The sequence below is a fragment of the Hippoglossus stenolepis genome, chromosome 15 (genome assembly GCF_022539355.2).
Source record: "Hippoglossus stenolepis isolate QCI-W04-F060 chromosome 15, HSTE1.2, whole genome shotgun sequence".
Taxonomy (NCBI): Eukaryota; Metazoa; Chordata; class Actinopteri; order Pleuronectiformes; family Pleuronectidae; genus Hippoglossus; species Hippoglossus stenolepis.
This window is the reverse complement of record NC_061497.1, coordinates 15,422,587-15,442,620: the sequence shown is the minus strand read 5'-3', so window position 1 is coordinate 15,442,620 and position 20,034 is coordinate 15,422,587. Positions and strand designations below refer to the sequence as shown.

Sequence of the window (20,034 nt, the reverse complement as noted above, 5' to 3'; positions counted from 1 at the left end):
TCTAAAAAAACATTACATAAACACAAGAGTGAATAGACTTAACGAGCCTCATGAATTATGTCTTAAGAAAAATAAATATTTGCTTATTTGCTAGACTCATTTCTTTTAATGATTTTCAGTTTGGGCTCTGGTAACTTGTACTGGGCAAAAAAGAGATACAGGAGATTAATACAAAAAAAAGCATACAATCTAAGTTGCAGTCCTGACATAGGACTCATGTACGCATGTGACAGCAGAGGCACCAGCCAATCAAATGGTGTTTAAACAAACACTCAAGCCAATCAAATTACGTTAATGCAAAGGAGGAGGCAGTGGTGAACCTGGTGTGTGTTCATCTGGTTGTGGATTCTATTTCCTGTATTGATATCTAGCATGGCACATTAGCACGAAAGCCAGTTATATATTGAGTGGAGAGGGCCCCCGAGAGCGGCTGATTACCTTAGCCCACAGAAATGACAGATTTGAAATGAGTGATCTGGAGATGAACTACCTCCACACTGAAGTTATCAGACTTTCCAGACATACGTTTTCATTGATCTGCTCATCTTAAGAACAGATATTGAGATGAAGCGTCCATGAACGGTTCATAAAACAGTTTCCCGCTCACGTCACCGACACATGCACACACATGCACGCCACTTCGTATTCCAGACATGCATCATGAGATTGATTGCAAGAGTGTGTGTGCGTGCGTCGTTTGTGTACATGTGTGTATGTGTGTGCGTGTGAGCCGTAATTGAGTGTGTCTCACGAGGGTGATTGCTTAGCCCTCCTACATGTCTGAAGTCATCAAAAGGAGGGAATGTAACCTTGGGGCAACTCACTGGAGCTCAGCACACACACACACACACACACACACACACACCTTCATTCATAAGCAGACACACAAATGCGAAAACATGCATCCCAGCAAATACACAGACAATGACGCTTGCATGTATTTACAGGCGTAGATTAGAAACGCATACACAAGCGTGTACACATACAAAGACCTTCAAGTACAATATGCAAATGTGGTGGCCGTGAGCACAGCAGCAGAATGTCAATGAAGTGAATCAGGAGGTGTCGACCTGTGTGGTGACTGTGGGAGGATGTGTGTGTCAATTACACACAACGGTACAGTAGCTCCACATTGAACCTGAATTCAGCTCAGTCAGGACAAGTTATCTGTGTTAAACAAAATGCATTTTTACACCTAAAGTTTCTGGTACTGTCAATTCTTTAGTGGTAAATTTATGGATTTCTTCTTCAGTTTTACCTTTGTTTTAAAGGAATATACAGCTTATACTTTCAGTTGAGGTCTATCTACACTACCATATCTCCTAAGGTATGATCTTGTGTTTCATATGTTCTAATTTGCATTCAAAGTATTCCGTTGAGGAAGTAATGCCGGATACCAACGCTGCCATCTTGCACCTTTGGAGCAAGAGTAGCAATGGGGATGAAGGGTTGAAGGTAGCGAGGTCCTGCCGATACACACAGTCAACCAATCATAAGTCAGTCCCAGCTGTCAATCATGATGTAACATCCTGTTTTCATATCATCAAATAACCAATTAAAACCAAACTTTGAAGGAATTTTGTCATTTTTAGTTTGGGCCATGTCCCATCTGCTAACACGGAGGAGGCAGGATTTATGACCCTATTGTAGCCAGCCACCAGGGGGCAATTAAATCTCTTTGGCCTCACTTTTGGGGAGCTGTCACGCTGTCCAACTTTATATACAGTTTATGGGTTCTACCGAAAATATACATTTAAATGTAAAGTTAAGATGATGGGTAAATAATATAAATTCAGTGCTTAACTTTGGTATGAGACAGGATGTAATAATAGGAGTTTCATGTCTGTGCACCATCCATCCGCCCAATCTTACTACCCATCACATTACGTTATTGGATTCAGTAATACCATTTAATCATAGTACATTTCCTCCGAAACCAAATTCCTCTCACAAAATGAAGGTGGCCCTGAAATGCAAATAAAAATATTAAATCACAAAACGCAATGGAAAGTAGGAAAACACAACGGCATCAACTTGTAACAGAAAAGTAGGGGCCTGCTATTGATTGTTGTTGTTGTGTTTTGCACTTGAGGGCCACCATACAGAGTCGATAACGATGAACATGATGATCACTTGCTTGGGTGATTCAAAATCAAAATCTATAAGAACGCAAGTTTGTCCTGCAGCTTCAGCAGTGTCCTCACATCGGCCGGCGTTTGAATCCATGAGTGAGCTTATTAACTTTAATTACTTGAATCTAATTTGTAAAAGAGAAAACAATTTAAACCTCTGGCAGTCGGCCATTCGTTCAGATTAATTCTGTCAGCGGCGGCGCAAAAATAATGGACACAGCAGCCGAGGCCAAGCTCGAGAGGTAATTGACTTCAACCTTTGTGTGTCTCAAGAAAACATCGGCTGGGGGAAGGTGTGTGTGTGTGTGTGTGTGTGTGTGTGTGTCTGTGGTGTGTTACGTGTGTCTTTGTCGCTAAATGTAGTAACGAGTGTTATATGTGCGATCAATAACCTACATAATGGTACTTTGTTAAAAGCAGCCATTTATCAGGTGGCTGTATCCTACTTCTGTCTGACTTGCCTTTTCTTTGGGTCCCACACACACACACACACACACACACACACACACACACACACACACACACACACACACACACACACACACACACACACACACACACACACACACACACACACACACTCAGGCCATCTGGGTACTTGCAGGGAACAGCTAATTCAATAGATGCTACAATTCTATTTTTATGCCCGTTGGCTGTAGAGATGCAGAAGCACTTTTGTATGGGCACAGATATTTATTCAGAAAAACTAATAACACATCCTATCACTTTTACACATAGTGTTTCATTTCACCTGTGAGGTACATTTCCTCTCCTTCCAAGAACATCATGTGACAGCGCGCACACCTGGCACAGCTGGGGTGGTAGTGCTTCCCTCCAGCCTGGAGGAGAGAGAGGGGGAGGAAAGAAGAAATAAATAAGCCAGAGAGAAGCAAAAGCAGGTGACACAAATGAGGGAGTGGGAACCGAGTGGCGATAAGACATGGAGGAAAACAATGAGGAGTGAAGAATGTGGGGAGAGGCGATAAGGAATGGAAAATGATGGAATGAATAGACGAGGGGAGATGGAAGTGTTGCCATGCTGGTTTTCCAAAGCTGCCTCGTCACCAGTCAACACTTGAGTCATTTGAAGAGGGGCAGCTGTGTTTTCTGTAGCTTTTTATGGACACACACACACACACACACACACACACACACACACACACACACACACACACACACACACACACACACACACAATCTTTCACACAAATATAAAAAGTCAGTCATTCTTCCTCATGCTCCCATCTGTCACACACACACTTGTACATAAAGTGTATGCACAAACACACTCACCTCCAGCACTCTGCCGCTGATGTACCTGTTACAGCCCTCGCACCTGATCCCAAACTGTGAGTGGTAATCAGCCTCGCAGTAAGGAATCCCATCCCTACACGGAGAAAACAGTTCTCAGGTTAAATGTTCCCCCCTGACTTCCTGCCTTTGTTCCACTTTTGTTTGTTTTGGGATGCAAACAGAGGACGTGGACATGTGGAAACACCTGTACACAGACTGTACAGATGGGGGATCAAGCCACCTACTTGCTGATGTACTCTCCAGTGAGCGCACAGCCACATGTCCGGCATTTAAAGCAACTGACGTGCCACTGTCTCTCCAGAGCCAGCAGAGACTGACCCTGTCTGATCTCCTCGCCACAGCCGGCGCAGTCTGGACGAAAGGGAGAGGTTAGGTGTGGAGAGGAGAGGAGAAACAGAAATGCAGCTATGAGAAAACAAACAAGAGAGAGAGGAGCAGCTTCCACAAATGTTCATTCATCGTCCTTCCTGTGTGTTTTCCTCTCATCAATTCTCCTTTTCCTCTCTTCCTAATCCCTCTCTCCTGACATTATGGTCACACTGTCTTCACCAGATGGAGCTAACAGAACCAGGCCACACAAATACCTGGAGCAGGAGGCCACCTCCTGGGTGTGTGTGTATACGTGTGTGTTTGTGTGGGTGTGTTTTTGCAAAGTTCAGCAGGTGGATGGCACAAGTCTTTTGTTGTGTTTCGCCCGTGGGGGAACAGCACAGATCAATATGTGCCAGATGAATCAAAAAGAAGTGAGTCATTTCAATATCTGCATCGGTTATTAATTATTGGGTAAGTCAGATGAAGAAGAATCAAGGAATATTTTTTTTGTTTCATCTTAGCCTAAATGTATAAAAAGGAGGATATCAGAGGACATTTAGGCTAAAAACATGGTGTAAATGATGCTGTTTCGAGTTGAATTCGAATGTCGGAGCTTGTGGACACTTGGATGACATCACAGGAGCAGTTTGGAGGCATTTTATGTTTTTTTCCATTGTTTTTTTTCCCGTTTGAAGAATCGATCACCATTTACTTCAATTGTATTGGATTTGGCTGCAACACTGTTTACCCCTGAAACTCCAGAAGTGTTTTGTGGACTCAAACACTTCACCCCCCCCCCTCCATCGGCACAGTGGTGAGGAGTGAATATTCATTTCTGGGTGGGCTGTCCCTTTAAGTATATTCATTTATAATCCATTTTTGCATATGTTTGTGAGGCATGCAGTGATGGGGTGTTTGTTTTCTTACAGCTGGGCCCGTGGACCTTGACGGGCTTGTCGCTGCTCAGAGAGTGCGAGCACTGCTGACACACACACTTCTTCCCGCAGAAGGTCACCCTGTCGCCAATTGGGAACGGGCTCCTGAGAACAAAGAGCACATTTCAGCGTGGTCATGCAGATACGGCCGTGCAGAAATTCAAGTTAAAAGGGTCAGTTGACCAAAATCTCTATCATGCAGCCAATAAGTCATTTGTGGGACACATTTTTATTGCACCGTGCTGACTCCGCCATTTTTTCGAGATGCATGAGCCTAATTTGCAATCTCAGTGGAGTGTGTTGATATCATAGGAGTGGGCACACACAGGGGATCTCTGTCCAAAAACTCAGCAAATGAAAACCTAATGATCTTTACATCTAAAACACGGAGCGATCGTTAGCCGTTTACAGATTGACTTCACAGACTTATACAAATCACGTTTATCAAGTCAGCTGCAGTCAACTGAACTGAAGCCAATATAGATTTATGTGATATATGATGATTAAAGAGGGAGCTGCCAACAGTAGAGAAGTATATCTTCCATATTAAGTGTGTCAATAAAAAATATTGTTAAATCTCTTCTTCCTGGTCCAGAGACATTTACCAGTATGAGTAACTAAATGGGCAACGACTACTTTATTTTAATTAGTGTGAATACAGACACAGCAGTTACAGTTTCTTTATTATCTTTCTTCTTCCGTATGTTTTTCGGTATCAATTTTGGGGTTTCGGTCCCTCGTTCAGCACATGTCTGCAATCACTAATGTTTTCCAACCGTCAATATTCAGCTTTTTCTGTAATTCCTGGATTTTATAACGGGTGCTTCGAGAGTAGGACCTGGTGACATCATCACATGCATTTGAGCTTGATTCAGGAAAGCATTTCAGCAGCTCTACATTAACACTGCATTTTCAGCAGGAAATGCTTCATGTAGTTAACACTGGTGGTCTGAGGATGTGGAGTTTGAAAGAGGCAAGTTGAATTATGGGTAGAATCCAGGGCAACAAGACTGAGGAAGGCTGCTTCATTTTTGATTACTCCTCTTTTTTAATCTGTCTCCTACCAGCCCCCGAGATGTTTAAGTGGTATATTGATTAAGTTAAGACTGAATTAAGTTTCCAATATAAAGCACTGTATTTTCCTGTGTAATTAAAGTAGGTGTCTGGGCCTGAACAAATGACTTGACTTGCTGCCTGTTTCTCCCCATCCTTCAGTTTTTAATATCAGTAAAACACTGTGATAAACCCGCTAAAAGCATAGATTCAATAAACTTCCATTGACTGACAGAGGGATTTTGTGGCCGACAGCACTCGTGCATCATTTAGTTTCAATTGTAAAGAGCCACCTGTGCTGTGTGTGAACAGACTTTCAAAGTCTGTAATCCACAATATGTGTTATTCTACAAGAATCTCAAATGCTGCTGTTGTTTTTATGGTCACAAGTTAGAGATGGAAAACTGTTTGGATCCCTGCAGACATTTCATTGACCTAAATGGTGGTAAAATGTTATCTGTGTGGTGAAAGAAATATCATAATTGCCCTCACCAATTTATCTTTAAAATTTAAATTTACAAGATGACATTATGGGTTCGGTTGGACACTTATGTAAGTTTGTGATGAACTGCCAAATTGACTTGTCCACCCTTTTATTTCATGACTTTTTAAGTCTGAAATTGTTGCAGCTACACACTCAGACACTTATCCCTCACCTGCAGACGCTGCAGACGAAGCAGTGTGGGTGGTACGTCCTCCCCAGAGCAGACACCACCTCTCCAGTGATGTACTGGTCACAGCTGTCACACTGGGTCCCGTAGAGCCGCTGGTAGTCCTCGGTGCAGATGTACTCTCCGGAGTGGTGGAAGAAACCTGAGTGCACCAAGTCACAGCTGCACACTGGAGGGAAGGAGAGAAAGACATATGAGTTGGTTCATGTCATTGTTTAGAACTAGGAAGATTAAATGATGAGAGTTAAAAGAATATAGTCACTGTGTGGCAAGCACAAAATAGAGACATATGATTACCACAAACCTTGACAGTCTGTGGCAAAGGGGTAGTCAAGAAAGGAAGAAATTGACTGGGGCCCCAGCTGATCCAGAGCCCCAACAGTTCCGTGAGAATTCCCTTTAAATTCTATGATCGACTACTTGGGACAACCATGGTCAGAAACCCCCTTTCCAGACCTTGTGCAAATATATCTTTCTGCAAAAAAGCTTTGTAATTTTAGAGGTTTGGTTGAAGACTATCATGTATCAGGTGTTTCTTGGGTGGGCCGGTAAACTTGAGGGGCCCTTTTGTCTGGGGCCCCCAAAGTCCTCTGAAACACTCCTGACTAATATATATGATTACAACTCAAGTCTCTGCTATATATTGCGAAACTTGAGTTGTCAGTCTGCTGTCCTCTCACAAGCACCAGTATTAATCCACTTAACATGAGGTTTCACCTTCTGGATTGAGGATAGGTAGAAAACATGGTTAGTGTGTGTGTGCGTGCGTGCATGTGTGTGCGTGTGTGTGCGTGTGTGTGTGTGTGTGTGTGTGGAAGGGGTGGGGTTGTGGGGTTGTGGAGAGCGCAATCTGTTGTCCCGTCTGACCTCGAAAGGGTTAATACTATAATCTGATTTTGGGGATTAGACCAGTAACCATCTAATCTGTTAATTTATACATTATGTTATGGTTCCCATGCATACAAATATATATACATATACAGTATTATATGGATTATAGATTACAGCTGTTTTTTCTGAGCATGTTTACACACACTATGCAATTTAATGTGTGTCTATGGAGGCTGTTGTTTGATACATGTCCAGGTGAAGAGACTCCTGAGTCCTGAGTGCACACGGATGCATACACTGTGTTAACTACACTGTATATACTGAGCGCATGATGGATGGCTTTTATTTTGCAGATTCAAAGTCTCTCAGGCAAATGATTGCTTCTGCCCCAGCTGAGCTGAGGGTGAGGGGGCCTCTGCTGAGCTGGGTGGTTATAGGCACTTTAAAAGGAGATGAGCGATGATTTGCTTCAGCTGTCAGGGTGGCAGGAGCTTCCTCTTACCTCCCATCAGTCGCGTTTTCCAAAATGTGCCACAGCGTGCGACATGTGGTGAACACAACTAAGGGGAAATCCTCTTATGATGCCACCACTGCAACGATTTCTATCACGTTAAGTCCCAGAAATTAATTGAATCACTGACGCTGTCGGTGCCATGTTTTACCCACTCAGCTCCACACCAGTCAAAACATAACTGGCACTGGGATGTGATCTGCGGTGCACAGGCCCAGTCAGTGCAGGTATAAACTGCAGAGTGGTACCATGATACAACCTATGTGTGTGTGTGTGTGTGTGTGTGTGTGCTGTGGGTTAGACGTCTGAAAGGCAGCCAACGGATCAAGATATCTGACAATGAACCGAATGTCTGGCCCCTAATTAAGCTAATGGCTCTAAACCCAGTGGAGTGAATGGATCTGATCCGAGTGTGTGTGTTAAGTGTCTCAGACACACACACACACACACACAAAGAGAGCGTGAGATACTGTAGAAGAAGACAAGCAGTGGAAATGCCTAATTTATTTATCTATAGGAGCCATAATTTCTATTCAAAGCTCCTGTGGTATAGGCAAGGATGCAAACATGAATAATCTGAACCATGGAATCTTCTTGTAATTTTACGTGGATATTAGAAAGCCTGCTCCTGATGGTGCATTTGGAAGTAAAAAATAGACAAACACACACACAGGTCCTATACGACAACTGAACAAAAACACAGGTGCTATCTAGCAATAGAAAATACAATAAATAATGTAAAATATATATATAACACTAAGATATATGCTAGAGTGCAAAGGTGTTGATGTCACTTCACCAGAGTGAACACGGTTATTGCACTTAGACTGGAATATTGTGCAAAGCTAAAACAGCAGCACAGATAAATGTAGTTTCATAGCATAGATATTGTAGGAAACACAACAATAAGGCACCACACTGGAGAGCTACAGTAAGAGCTGCTGTACCCATGCACGCCGACATCCCATATTAACATGATGCCTCTGCTCACTGCACATTTTATCATTGTAATGATGAATGATAAATATACAAATGCCCCCATTGCCAAAAGCCCCATGATAAACAGTACGTGATTAACAGTACAGGCAGAGAACCAAGGCCAGGTGACTTAATTTGTACAGCACCTTTCAACAGAGTGGCAAATCAAAATGCTTTACATGAGGCATAAAAGGCAAAGACCAAATAAAAAGACTCATAAATATGATTTGAAAGAATAAATTAGCCAAAATTAGTTTTTAAAGAAGTTTTAAAAAGTACAGAACAGCTACAGTGATGTGCAATATATGAATAAACAGGCCTACATTTACATAAATACAAGGTAGCGACAAACTGAAAGGTTTTAGTTTAGCTGGAGAACATCTCTGCCCAGGGAGCTGGTGTAAAGGTCGGAGAACTGGTGTGATTGGATCACATCCTCGGCCTTTGTGAGGACTCTGGCAGCTGCTCTGAATCAGCAGTAACTGTCTGATTGACTCTTGGAGAGACCTGTGAAGGCAGCGCTGCAGCTGTCGAGCCTACTTCAGATGAATCCACGAGAAAGGTTTCCTGTATCATGCTTAGACGTAAGCCTGAGTGGCGGTCTGGTTTTCTCTTAACCATCATTTTACTCTGTTTTCAACCCAGAAAACTACACAAACAGGACGATTTAATTGAACTGGTAGTTTTTCACGTATGACACAGATCAGACGTTGTTTTGATGTGATTTTCCAGCACAGACATAATGCTTATGTCCATCCTTATATTTTATAGTTGAATGATCTTCTCAGAATTTAGTTGGTTTTAAGAAGATTAATCGTAGTTCATACGACAAAATCTGAAACATGAGAAATACCGACAGTATTTTAGTTTTTTGTCTCCTGGCTCTGATCTTCAAAGTGCATCTTTGAATCATTGTCAGTGTGTCTGAGACTAAAGCTGTCCACAGAGGGGGTATAATAAATATTTGACATGTATCATATGTTCTTTTGGGTATAAAAAAATCCAACAAATCAACTATTCATTTCCTCCACAAAGGAGGTAACGTTTTCACGCCTGAGCTGTTTGTCAGCAGGATTACACAAAATCTACAGAACAGATTTCCACAAAACCTGGTCAAGGAACATTTTTCATCAATTTCTTTAACATTGCCAAAAAAATATATATTTTTGACATTATAACTTATTTCCTATGGAGTAATTCCTGGATCTTGGTGGAAAAAACTGGCATATTTAGGGGACTGAAATCTGTAATTGTGTGGAGTTTGATCCGAATAGAAATCTGGGTTTAGTGGATCTGAATGTAGTTTGATAGGGGCCTTAACGGAGGTATACGCTCTACTGAGTACAGTGTGATTCAAATAACAGTGTCTGAGTTGTGAGTCTTTCAACCAGCTATGACGACATCATCTATGCAAACCCATAAACAGTTGACCAACTCCTTTTAAGTGGCTCTGTCTCAAACTAACACGCTCACACTAACACGTTCACACCCTGCTGATAGCGTTCACACGTTCATCTCTGAGTGGGAAACTATTAAGATGTGGAGGAGAACAGGAAAGAGAGGGAGCCTCTCTAGAGGGACCTCTGGGATATGTGGACTTAAATTCACAGGCCAAATTTAAAATAACTGTCCCTTAGAGACCTTACGATCCTTGTATGGGTATTTACATGCTTTAATTTTCGTCTGAGTCATTTTCAATGTTTGGATTTTAATAATACAGACCATAAAGTCGGCTAATCTTTAATATAGTTTTGCTATACTTTGCTTCTCCCTGGTGAGCTTCTGTACTTAAAACTGGTGTTTTTTTGTTGGTCTAGTCTTATTAGCCATGATGGCTGCTTGGCTCTAGGGATGTCAATGTCAGCTGTTCTTTTGATCCATCACTTTCATCCAGATTAAAATATCTCAGTTTGATTGCCATGAAATTCATGGTCCACAGAGGATGAAGCTTTAATTTTTGGGCGCCACCATGAAGTTCACATTTGTGGTTTGAAGTGAAATGTCTCAACTGACGAATGGACGGCTATTACATTTGATAGAGACAATCAGGATCCTCAGGATAAATGGGTGATCATTGATGGAAGGATGGAAGGATGGGTGGATGGATGGTATGATGGATGTAAGGACATCAACAGTCCAAAGCTTTGGGTTAAACATCTGCACAAGTAAGGACGTTCTAATTATCTAATTTAGCATGTAAGCATTCTCACAATCTAAATAAATTAGACAGCATACTAACATGCTGGAGTGCAGCTTCAAACAGCATGGTTTTAGAGTCTGATGAGGGGGCGACTGTGGCTCAGGGGGTACAGCAGGTCATCCACCAACCAGATGGTCGGTGGTACGATTCCCAGTTAGCATGTCGAAGTGTCCTTGAGCAAGACACTGAGCCCCGAAATTGCCCGTGACCACTGTGCCGGCAATGTGTGAATAAAAAAACACTTTAATTGCGTTGTGTGAGCGGGTGAATGTGACTTGTACTGTAAAGCATTTTGAGTGGACTAGTAAAGCTCTAGATAAATGTAGTCCATTAACAAGTGCATTTATATGACATTGATAATAACTTAAAACTTATAAAGTTCTCATCAAGAACTGTACAGAGGCTTTTTCTTTAGGACAAGAAGTAAATGGAGTGTGATTTATCCCAAAATGTCGGGGGTTATTCCCACATCCACTTCCACAAATGATAGACCTGCCCGTAATATATGTAAGAACATGAAGTCATACGATCCGATCAAAACTGCTCTTAAAACCATTTGACCTGTCAAGAACTTCACTAAATGCAAAGTCAACAAGATTTGTCTCCAACCCTAAATTAATTTCATTAAACTGAAGATTTCATGTCACGGATTTACAATGTAATTACAATAGAAGGAGCAGAAAATGTCAGCGCAGAGAATCTCAGAATATAAATGAGGAGTTGCCCTCCTGCCAACATCCATTACTCCTCCCTGTCCCATGACAGCTCGGTCCCTCTTGGGACAAATCTTCCCGCAGCCACTTGAACTCACCGTCTTAAGCTTAATGTTAAAATAGGAAAGAATTGTCACTTTCTGTGACCTCAAGCGTGACCTTCTCACCCTCACGTGACCTCCCCCTGACCTTCCCTGGCCCCATCTGTTGTCCCAAACTCGGAGGAATTTCTACATTTGGTCTCTGCTCTGTCTGCTGATACGGCAGAAACCCAGACGGCTCCTGTGCAGACACAGCAGATACAGTCTAACCAGTCACAACAAGATCAACAGTGATTACCGATTATCAAGATGTGTTTAATGTTCTTGTATTAAAGTGAATTCAGCCTCCTGTATGTAAATCACAGGTGATTTCCTCTTGTCGACAGTAGATCCGGTGGTGGACATTGTTTTTATGACCATGTGCGACCTTTCAGAGAGTCAGGCTCCACGCTGTCTTTCTGTGCAGTTCAGCCAGACATCAGCGAGACGGCTGCAGTGACCACACAGGGATCCTCAGGGCAACTGAAGGGGACCTCCGACTTCTACGACTTATTATTCTCACCAGACAGAATAAGAAACCTCAAAGAAAATTTCCCGGGAATTAGTTCAAGCCACTTCACATTCACATATGAAGTTTAAGGACGGAGAAACTGCTCAGTCGGAAACTGGAGTCTACAGAAGCCACTGATAATGTTATTAGTCCCATCTGTGCTGCTCCTGCCCTCAAAATGTCTGTAATAAAGTCTATAAATCTGATAAACGATAACAAATCAGAGAGCTGTGGTGCTTTTACAGAGAAGAAAAGAAAGACACATCAGGAAAATCCAAGATAAGACGGAGCTTTTCTTGTTCTTTATATTTAAGGCCTTCGCACATTAGACATGGATTTTTTAGTAGGATAATTTAAACGCCATTCATATTTTTCTAACCTTTTTCCAGTCAATGCAAGCTTTCACATCATCGATGGAATTTCCCAGAGCGATATTTTGTATTTTTTCAGCCCAAGCTCGATGTACAAATCTAACCCCTTCCTTCCAGTCTTTTCTCTCTTCTTGACTTTTTGCTCCACCAGTTTAATGCTCCACCAGACTCTCTACTTGTCCCTTCCTGCTGCACGTCAGGGTGCAGGTTCAGCCGCGGTTCACCGGAGGAAGTGAAGTATTTAAATACTTTTCAACTGTTAAGATTGATTTGTAGCCTATTTGATGGAAGTGCTTGATGCCTGGGCACAAAGGCGTAAACACACACACAGTTGGCAGAAAGACAGCAGTTAATGATTCTTTTGTTCACTGCCAGCGGCTGAAGCAAAGGGTCAGGGGGGGTGAAGAAAGACATAAGCGAAGGAAAAACAGATTTAAGAAAGAGTGATATAAATGAAGATAGATGGTTGAAACAAGAACTCCTGGAGGCCTGACACACACACACACACACACACACACACACACACACACACACACACACACACACACACACACACACACACACACACACACGGTGGCTGTCTCCGTCTCATCCTCCTGATTTAGCTTCCAGAGACACAGAAAAACAAACATGCACATAGAAGAACACCAGCTCACTGATGCAAATGCTCATGAAAAGACGCACACAAAAGGAAAGTGCTCCACAGCCGAGCTGATGCAGAAGCTGCTGCTGCACAGTTTGTCCTTGAAGTCTCTTCAGAAGAAAATGCCAGTTCATCCGTGACTGCCTGTATGGCTAATGCTGATAAAACACACACACACACACACACACACACACACACACACACACACACACACACACACTGCTCAACCGATTTCCATGAAGGTTTGTGGAGGGGTGGAGCAAGGTCCAGGGAAGAACCCATTCAATTTTGGTGCGGATCTGGATCTGACATGTTTAGGAAGCTGATAGTTATGAGTGTGTGCAAATTTGGTGCATATCCAAATAAATATCGGGATCTAGTGAATTTAAATGTGGTTCCATAAGGGGACTGTTGGGCTTTGGTGGAGGTATGTTCCTCGATTAAGGCCCTAATGGGTCAGGCCTCGAAGTCATCTTATCTTAGGTGAAGGTGAAGCATCAGTTGTACAATACATCCAAATTTATTAGTGTGCACTTAACTTTAAGAGAGAAAATGATCCCAAAACAGTCTTAAAAATTAGGTTTTGAATAAAACAATAGACTCACAGCACTTTATTGCAAGATGGCTCGTGAAATGTTTTGATGCACGGTGCGAATCAGACGTTTTGAAGCGTTTGTCCTATTTTTCCAGGCGTGACTGAAGTGGTTCTTTTGCAGAAGAGACACTGTAAGGTCATAGATGATGTACATGGCTCAATTTCCGAGTGAAAAAAAAAAAAGGGGAGAGGAGAGAAGAGGGGAAGGATTATGTTAGACACGAGGCTGAGTGGAGACAGGGAGAAAAGAGAAGAAAAGCAAGATGGGAGTCAGGGGACAGATTAGAGGAAGCTGAATAGAGAGAAAGCATCATGTGTGAGGAGAAAGGGAAGCAGACAGCAAAGTGAGGGGATGAGGATGTGGAGGAAGAGAAGGAGAGACAGGGGGACCCGGGGGAGGTATCAATGAGGCTATCGATCTGTCCGTCCAGCACACGTCTGCCGTCCTGTCACTGTCTTCCCTCATCTATTTGCATCATCAACATGGGATGGATTTCCGCGCTGTAGCTTCTCGGCATTTGCATGAGTGTGAACAGGATGGACGCAGGCATCAAGGGCGGAGGAGGGGGGGATAGAATGGAAGTGTAACCAGCCAATATTCTAACTGAGGGATTACACTGGTACAATTCTGTGACACGTTATGGATTTTTGGCTACAATGTTAACACGGATAGAAAATTGGGTTTTTAATTGTGAGGCATTAGTGTTTGTCCATCAAACTGATGAGAAACGACTACGTACGAGCAGATACATGAAGATAATAATAATCCAAAAACTGGCATTATTCACTTTGGAATGAGGTCGAATTTATAAAGATCCTCCATATTTTATATATAGATTTTTATGAGAGCAGAAAGATATTATTTACAGAGCTGCTTTTTTCTTTGTCTTCTGAGTGATCAGCCTTGTTGAAAATTTAATTGCCACGCTTTTCTGCATTTTATTCTTATTGCTCTGTCAAGAAACAAAGTTGTTGAGACGTTCCATGAAAAACCACAACAGTCAAACTTATGGTGACGCTATAGTTTGAAAAGTCAGTGTGGTTCATTCTCTGGGGACTGAATCTTTGGATCAAAATTCGTTAAAATCCTCAAAGTTCATGTATCAAACATGAACTTAAATCATAAATTAAATCATAATATGTTTTAAGCCCATGTAAATCTTAATATTCTGTCCAGTACGTTTCAAGCTGCAGTTTTCTGTTTGAAGCTTCGGCCCACGAGAGAAAATTAACCAAGGCTCACCTGAAACTGACAGGCATTTTTTTGCAAACCCCATGTTTTTCCCAATTACAGTCATGTGAAGTTTAAAAGTAGACAGCCAAGCCAACGTGCTCAAGCCCGATCCAAACCCAACCTGATGCCATCTTATCTTTCGACCTCACAGACTGGACATAAAGATGGACGACCTGACAGTCACACAAAAGTGAAGCCAAATGATCTACATCGCCCCCTGTTGGCTGGCTGCAGTGTAGGTCCCAAACCATGCCTCCTCCATGTTAGTTGATGTGACATTGTCCGAACTAAAAAGTCAAAGTAAACATCAAAGATGGTTTCTGTCATTTCAGGTCGTTTATATAGCACTAATTCATGTTGAAGTGTTAATTTTTCCAGTAAATTTAGTTTTAATTAGATATTTCACACCAACAACAGGGTGTAACATCATTATTGACTGATGAGAGTGACTAATTGGCTTGTATCGGTGGGACCTTGACTCCACACCATCATTTATCACAAATCTTCCCTCTTCTACTCTTTCTCCCTTCTCTCTTCTCTCCTTATCCCCCCAAAAAATGTTTACTTCCAAATGGCCACATTTTCGCAGGAGATTACACTGTTTACCAAACAACGATGCACTGTAACTCTCTGACATTCGCAGCCACAAACAAAGTAGAAAAATGCGAGAGAAGGAAACGACAAAGAGGGAGAGGAACGGGAGAGGAAAAGATAATGATAATGAGCAGATGAGAAAACACACACACACACACACACACACACACACACACACACACACACACACACACACACACACACACACACACACACACACACACACACACAGATGCCTGTGTACTAAAAGCTGACGATTTGATTCTTGTCCACTTCATCAGCTGACGTCTACTCAGCCCTGCAGTCCATTAGCTAAAAGTCATTAAGCTTACTCTGCAAGATCAATTGTCCATAATAATAAATACTTTAATATCAAAGAGAGAACGCTTCCGTCAATAAATCTGGCTCGTGTCCCGTCTGAGGGAAGGAGGGACTCCATTCAGCCAACGGTTAAAGTCACTCATTCAGCGGTAAGAGCATCAGTTGTAGGATGCAGTCATTTCAGCTCAGGTTATGTTTGAGTTCTGCAGAGAGAAAAAAGATAAAAACAGATCCCCCTCCTCTCTCTGTGGCTATGTGGCTGAGTGCATTCAGGCGTGGTTACCTGCAGATCAAACTGTGTTGTCCTGCAGCGCTTTGGGACTGTGGGGGTCTCGGCCTGTGAAAGGAGGTTCGCTGGTTGGAGTCTGACTACGAGCTGAGAAAAAACCTGCTGACTGCACTGCTACGCTAGCTGCTGACTCCAGACCTCGACTGGTGCGTTCTGTCCCACCTGCTCACTGGTGGACACAAATACTCACTGTGTGTGTGTGTGTGTGTGTGTTTGTGTTTGCACATGCAACCAGATGGACATGCATGAAAATAAAAGATCTTCAAATTCCATGTTTTAGCTGTTGTTTTATTTCTGTGTTACTGTGGCGCTCACTTCTCTCTGAATATCATCACCACATGTATCAGTTAAATGTAATCAGATCAATAATGCTAAGGTTCCATTCGGCTGCTTTACTTTAAGCAGTGGTGGAAAGTACTCAAGTACTATACTTAGGTACAATTTGGACATACTTGTGCTTAACTTAAATTTTTCCATATTATGCCACATTATACATCCACTGGGTTTATGTTTGCCAATATGAAAACTTTGATTCTGTTTACTTATTTCAAGTTGTATATATTTGGTTGTGTTTTCCTTTTATTTAGAATTATTTAGAATAAAGATTATGGTAACACTGTAAAATATGTTTTCTTTGTCATAAGGGCTTTTTAAATTATATGTTTATATGAGCTTTTTACAGCCTAACATCAGTAATTGCATCTTACTCCAAAAAAACATCTCAGTTGGGCTCTACTTTCTACTCCGACACATTGGACAACAACAGTGTAGTTACTTTTACGACGTAGATTTTACACAATGGATGATGTGATTGGCTTTTAAAACACAAAACATTGTTAAATGTCAAACTAGTGGTTTCCGATCTTGAAGGCTTATGACATCTTACAAAAAGCAGTGAGTAGTTGAGGCCACATTTCAGACGTCAGAGAATCAAAGATTAGAGAAAAAGTCCAGAAACTGAAAACTGATTTGTGTATCACAACTTCCTAAATCTTTCCTCTAATCACCTCACGACCCTTCAGATATATCTTGTGTCCCTGGATATTAAACTGTTCATCAAACTAGCTTCACCTCCGACAGCTTGGACGCTGAAGACCTTTCTAAACATGTGACTTTACCCAAACAAGATGATAGATGATAGCTGCAATAAGCCTGGCCTGTCGATCAGATGCCACCAAAATCACTTCACCACAGCAGCAGACACTTGACGAGTATCAATGGTACAAGGTCCAAATCCAGTTGCCAGTGAATACATGCTGCTTATGCTGGAATATTTAAACAAAACTATAATTCCTCTAATGTTTGAAGGATCAAAGATCTTCCCAGCTTCTCTTCACTGTGGAGATTTCACGTCACCTCGTGCTTCTGGTGACAGCAATTACTGATACTTCTGTGCCACTGAAAGTCTTTTCTTCTTGTACTTTGTGCTTGGCTTTGAACCTGGTAAAGTCATCACTCAGTTTCTATTTCAGCGAACACAGAAATCGTCACTGATCCCGTTGTGCTGGCTCTTTCTTGTTTGACTACTGATTATTATTTAATAGTCAATCATGTACAATTGAGTGGGTGGAATCCACACATGAAAACCTGCGTATTAGACCAAGACTGACGTTGTGTGTGAGGATGGAACTATGTGTGAATAAGGAAGCGTATTTTTGTGTGTAGGTGTGTGGAGAGTTTTTCTTTTTACCTTGGCACGTGAAGCACTGAACATGGAAGTGTGTGTTCTTGACGCGCACGACCTCCCCGCGACACACCTCCCTGCAGCGCTCACAGACAATGGGCGAATTTCCACGACTGGAGAGCGGAGAGCTGCTGTTGTTGTTTCCTCCATAAAGACCAGACTGGTACTGAACTGTTGGGAGCGGAGGATGAAAAACATGTCAGGTGCTGTCTTTTTCAGGCCTTTCCCCTAACAACTGATCAAAGCCTGATGAAAAGGAAAACATGGAACGACTGCTTCAGAAAGAGAAAGAGATCAGACGCATCTTTTCCCTCATGTGCTACATAAATGTGACAGCCACGCACACGCTTTAATGTATAATGAATGTGGAAAAGAAGCTGCTTGTTTGTCTTAGATATTAAGTAGAAACGAATCACATCCACAAGTTAACTAAATATTATTTTACTTGAATGAGTTTTCCTAATCCTCAAGAAACAACTGAAAAGAAATACAAAGTAACATGAAGGTGAAGACACACAAACACAATAATCACATTCGCTGTCTGCTGAAGGTTTAGAGGAGATGAAGACGGCTCAGTAATTGACTTTGTGAATAGTAGAGGCTCGTGGACAGTCTGTCACTGTGCCAGCGAGGAGAGAGCAGGTCTTACAGCAAAGTGTTTCCAGAGCGACGGATTGAAACACAAAGACAAACAAGTAACAGATCAAACTGCTCACGGCCGTCAGTGTAGGAAATACAGGCCTGTACTTTATTACACATCTAAATGTATTCAATGAATCATTGTAACACAGTTCTTCTGTTATAACTACTACACTTTACATATTCATACACACCAACGCGGTAGCGTACTTCCGGGGATTGCAGTTTGACCAACAGTTTGTTGAGGTCATCCAGCACTTGGCTAAGCAGGAGTTCACAGTCTCGAAGTTGGTGACCGCGGGCCCTCTCCTTGCCCAACAAATGTTCAAGATAATTGACATCTCGTTGAAGTGCCCGGCAACCCCTGCAGTTGTCCTGAGCTTTGACATGTCTAGTGGTTCTTCTGTTGTAGGCCATGGTGATCAGGTTGAATCAGGAGCAATGTTATTGTTCAGCTGTTTGTTGCTGGTTGAAGTCTTCTCCTCCTCACAATGGTAAGCCACAAGATGATCAGTAGGAAATGATGTGAGTAAGAAACTGCAGTCATATATATATATATATATATGTGTAAAATGTTCAATATCAAAGCCATTTCATTAAAGCCATTTCATTAAAGCCATTTCATTAAAGCCATTTCATTAAAGCCATTTCATTAAAGCCATTTCATTAAAGCCATTTCATGTCATTACTGATAAAAGACATGAAATACTGGATACTGTACATGTTTCCAGTTTGTTAGTTTGTTTGTTTGTTTGATACGTGTGTGTGTGTGTGTGTGTGTGTGTGTGTGTGTGTGTGTGTGTGTGTGTGTGTGTGTGTGTGTGTGTGTGGTTATGTGTATTGGTTTTTGATATTGTTGTGTTTCATCATTGTGGTGGATGGTGCTCTATTATTAAGTTTGCTTATTTTATGCTGCAACATCTGTTTTTTACTGTGTATATGTCAATAAAGCTTTGCATCCTGAAACCCGACTCATACATGACAGACAGAGTCACACTAACGGGGCAGAGAAGGGCACAGCGAGGCCGTTCAGGGATTATACCTCTTCCATCCTCACTTGTGAAACTGGTCAAATCCCTCTTAGTGAAACAAGTACTTCTTTACGCTGTCTGTCTGACTGATGGATTTGATTTACTGCAACAGTTGGCTGTACCCTACACGCACAGAAATCTGAGCAATGATTCTGCCGCATTCTGCTCAGTTCAAAGACATTTACACTTAATGCTGCAGCTTCCCAGAGTATTATTCAATCATATAGCAAACTTAACATGTCAGGAGGTTAAGCTGCGGGAGAGCAGCAGGAGAGACACAGAGAGTTGTGGATCTATAAATGTCAGGAGAAAAAAAAAGGTAAAACTAGGACTTAGATGTTTCCTAACAGATCGTATCATCTGTGTGTGTGTGTGTGTGTGTGTGTGTGTGT

The 20,034-nt window shown here is 42.0% G+C and overlaps 1 protein-coding gene across 6 annotated transcripts in view; it reads right to left on the bottom strand.

Moving 5' to 3' along the window:
- LOC118122688 (actin-binding LIM protein 3) overlaps nt 1-20,034 on the bottom strand; it is a 42,972-nt gene that overhangs the window by 20,861 nt on the left and 2,077 nt on the right. For all 6 annotated transcript variants that reach the window (XM_047343699.1, XM_047343702.1, XM_047343697.1 and 3 more), the window contains exons 2-7: nt 17,979-18,143; nt 6,403-6,586; nt 4,686-4,798; nt 3,671-3,797; nt 3,426-3,519; nt 2,884-2,971 (exon numbers count right to left, since the gene is read on the bottom strand). In XM_047343699.1, the coding sequence (XP_047199655.1) occupies nt 2,884-2,971; nt 3,426-3,519; nt 3,671-3,797; nt 4,686-4,798; nt 6,403-6,586; nt 17,979-18,143 (771 nt within the window). The remainder of the gene's footprint in view (nt 1-2,883; nt 2,972-3,425; nt 3,520-3,670; nt 3,798-4,685; nt 4,799-6,402; nt 6,587-17,978; nt 18,144-20,034) is intronic.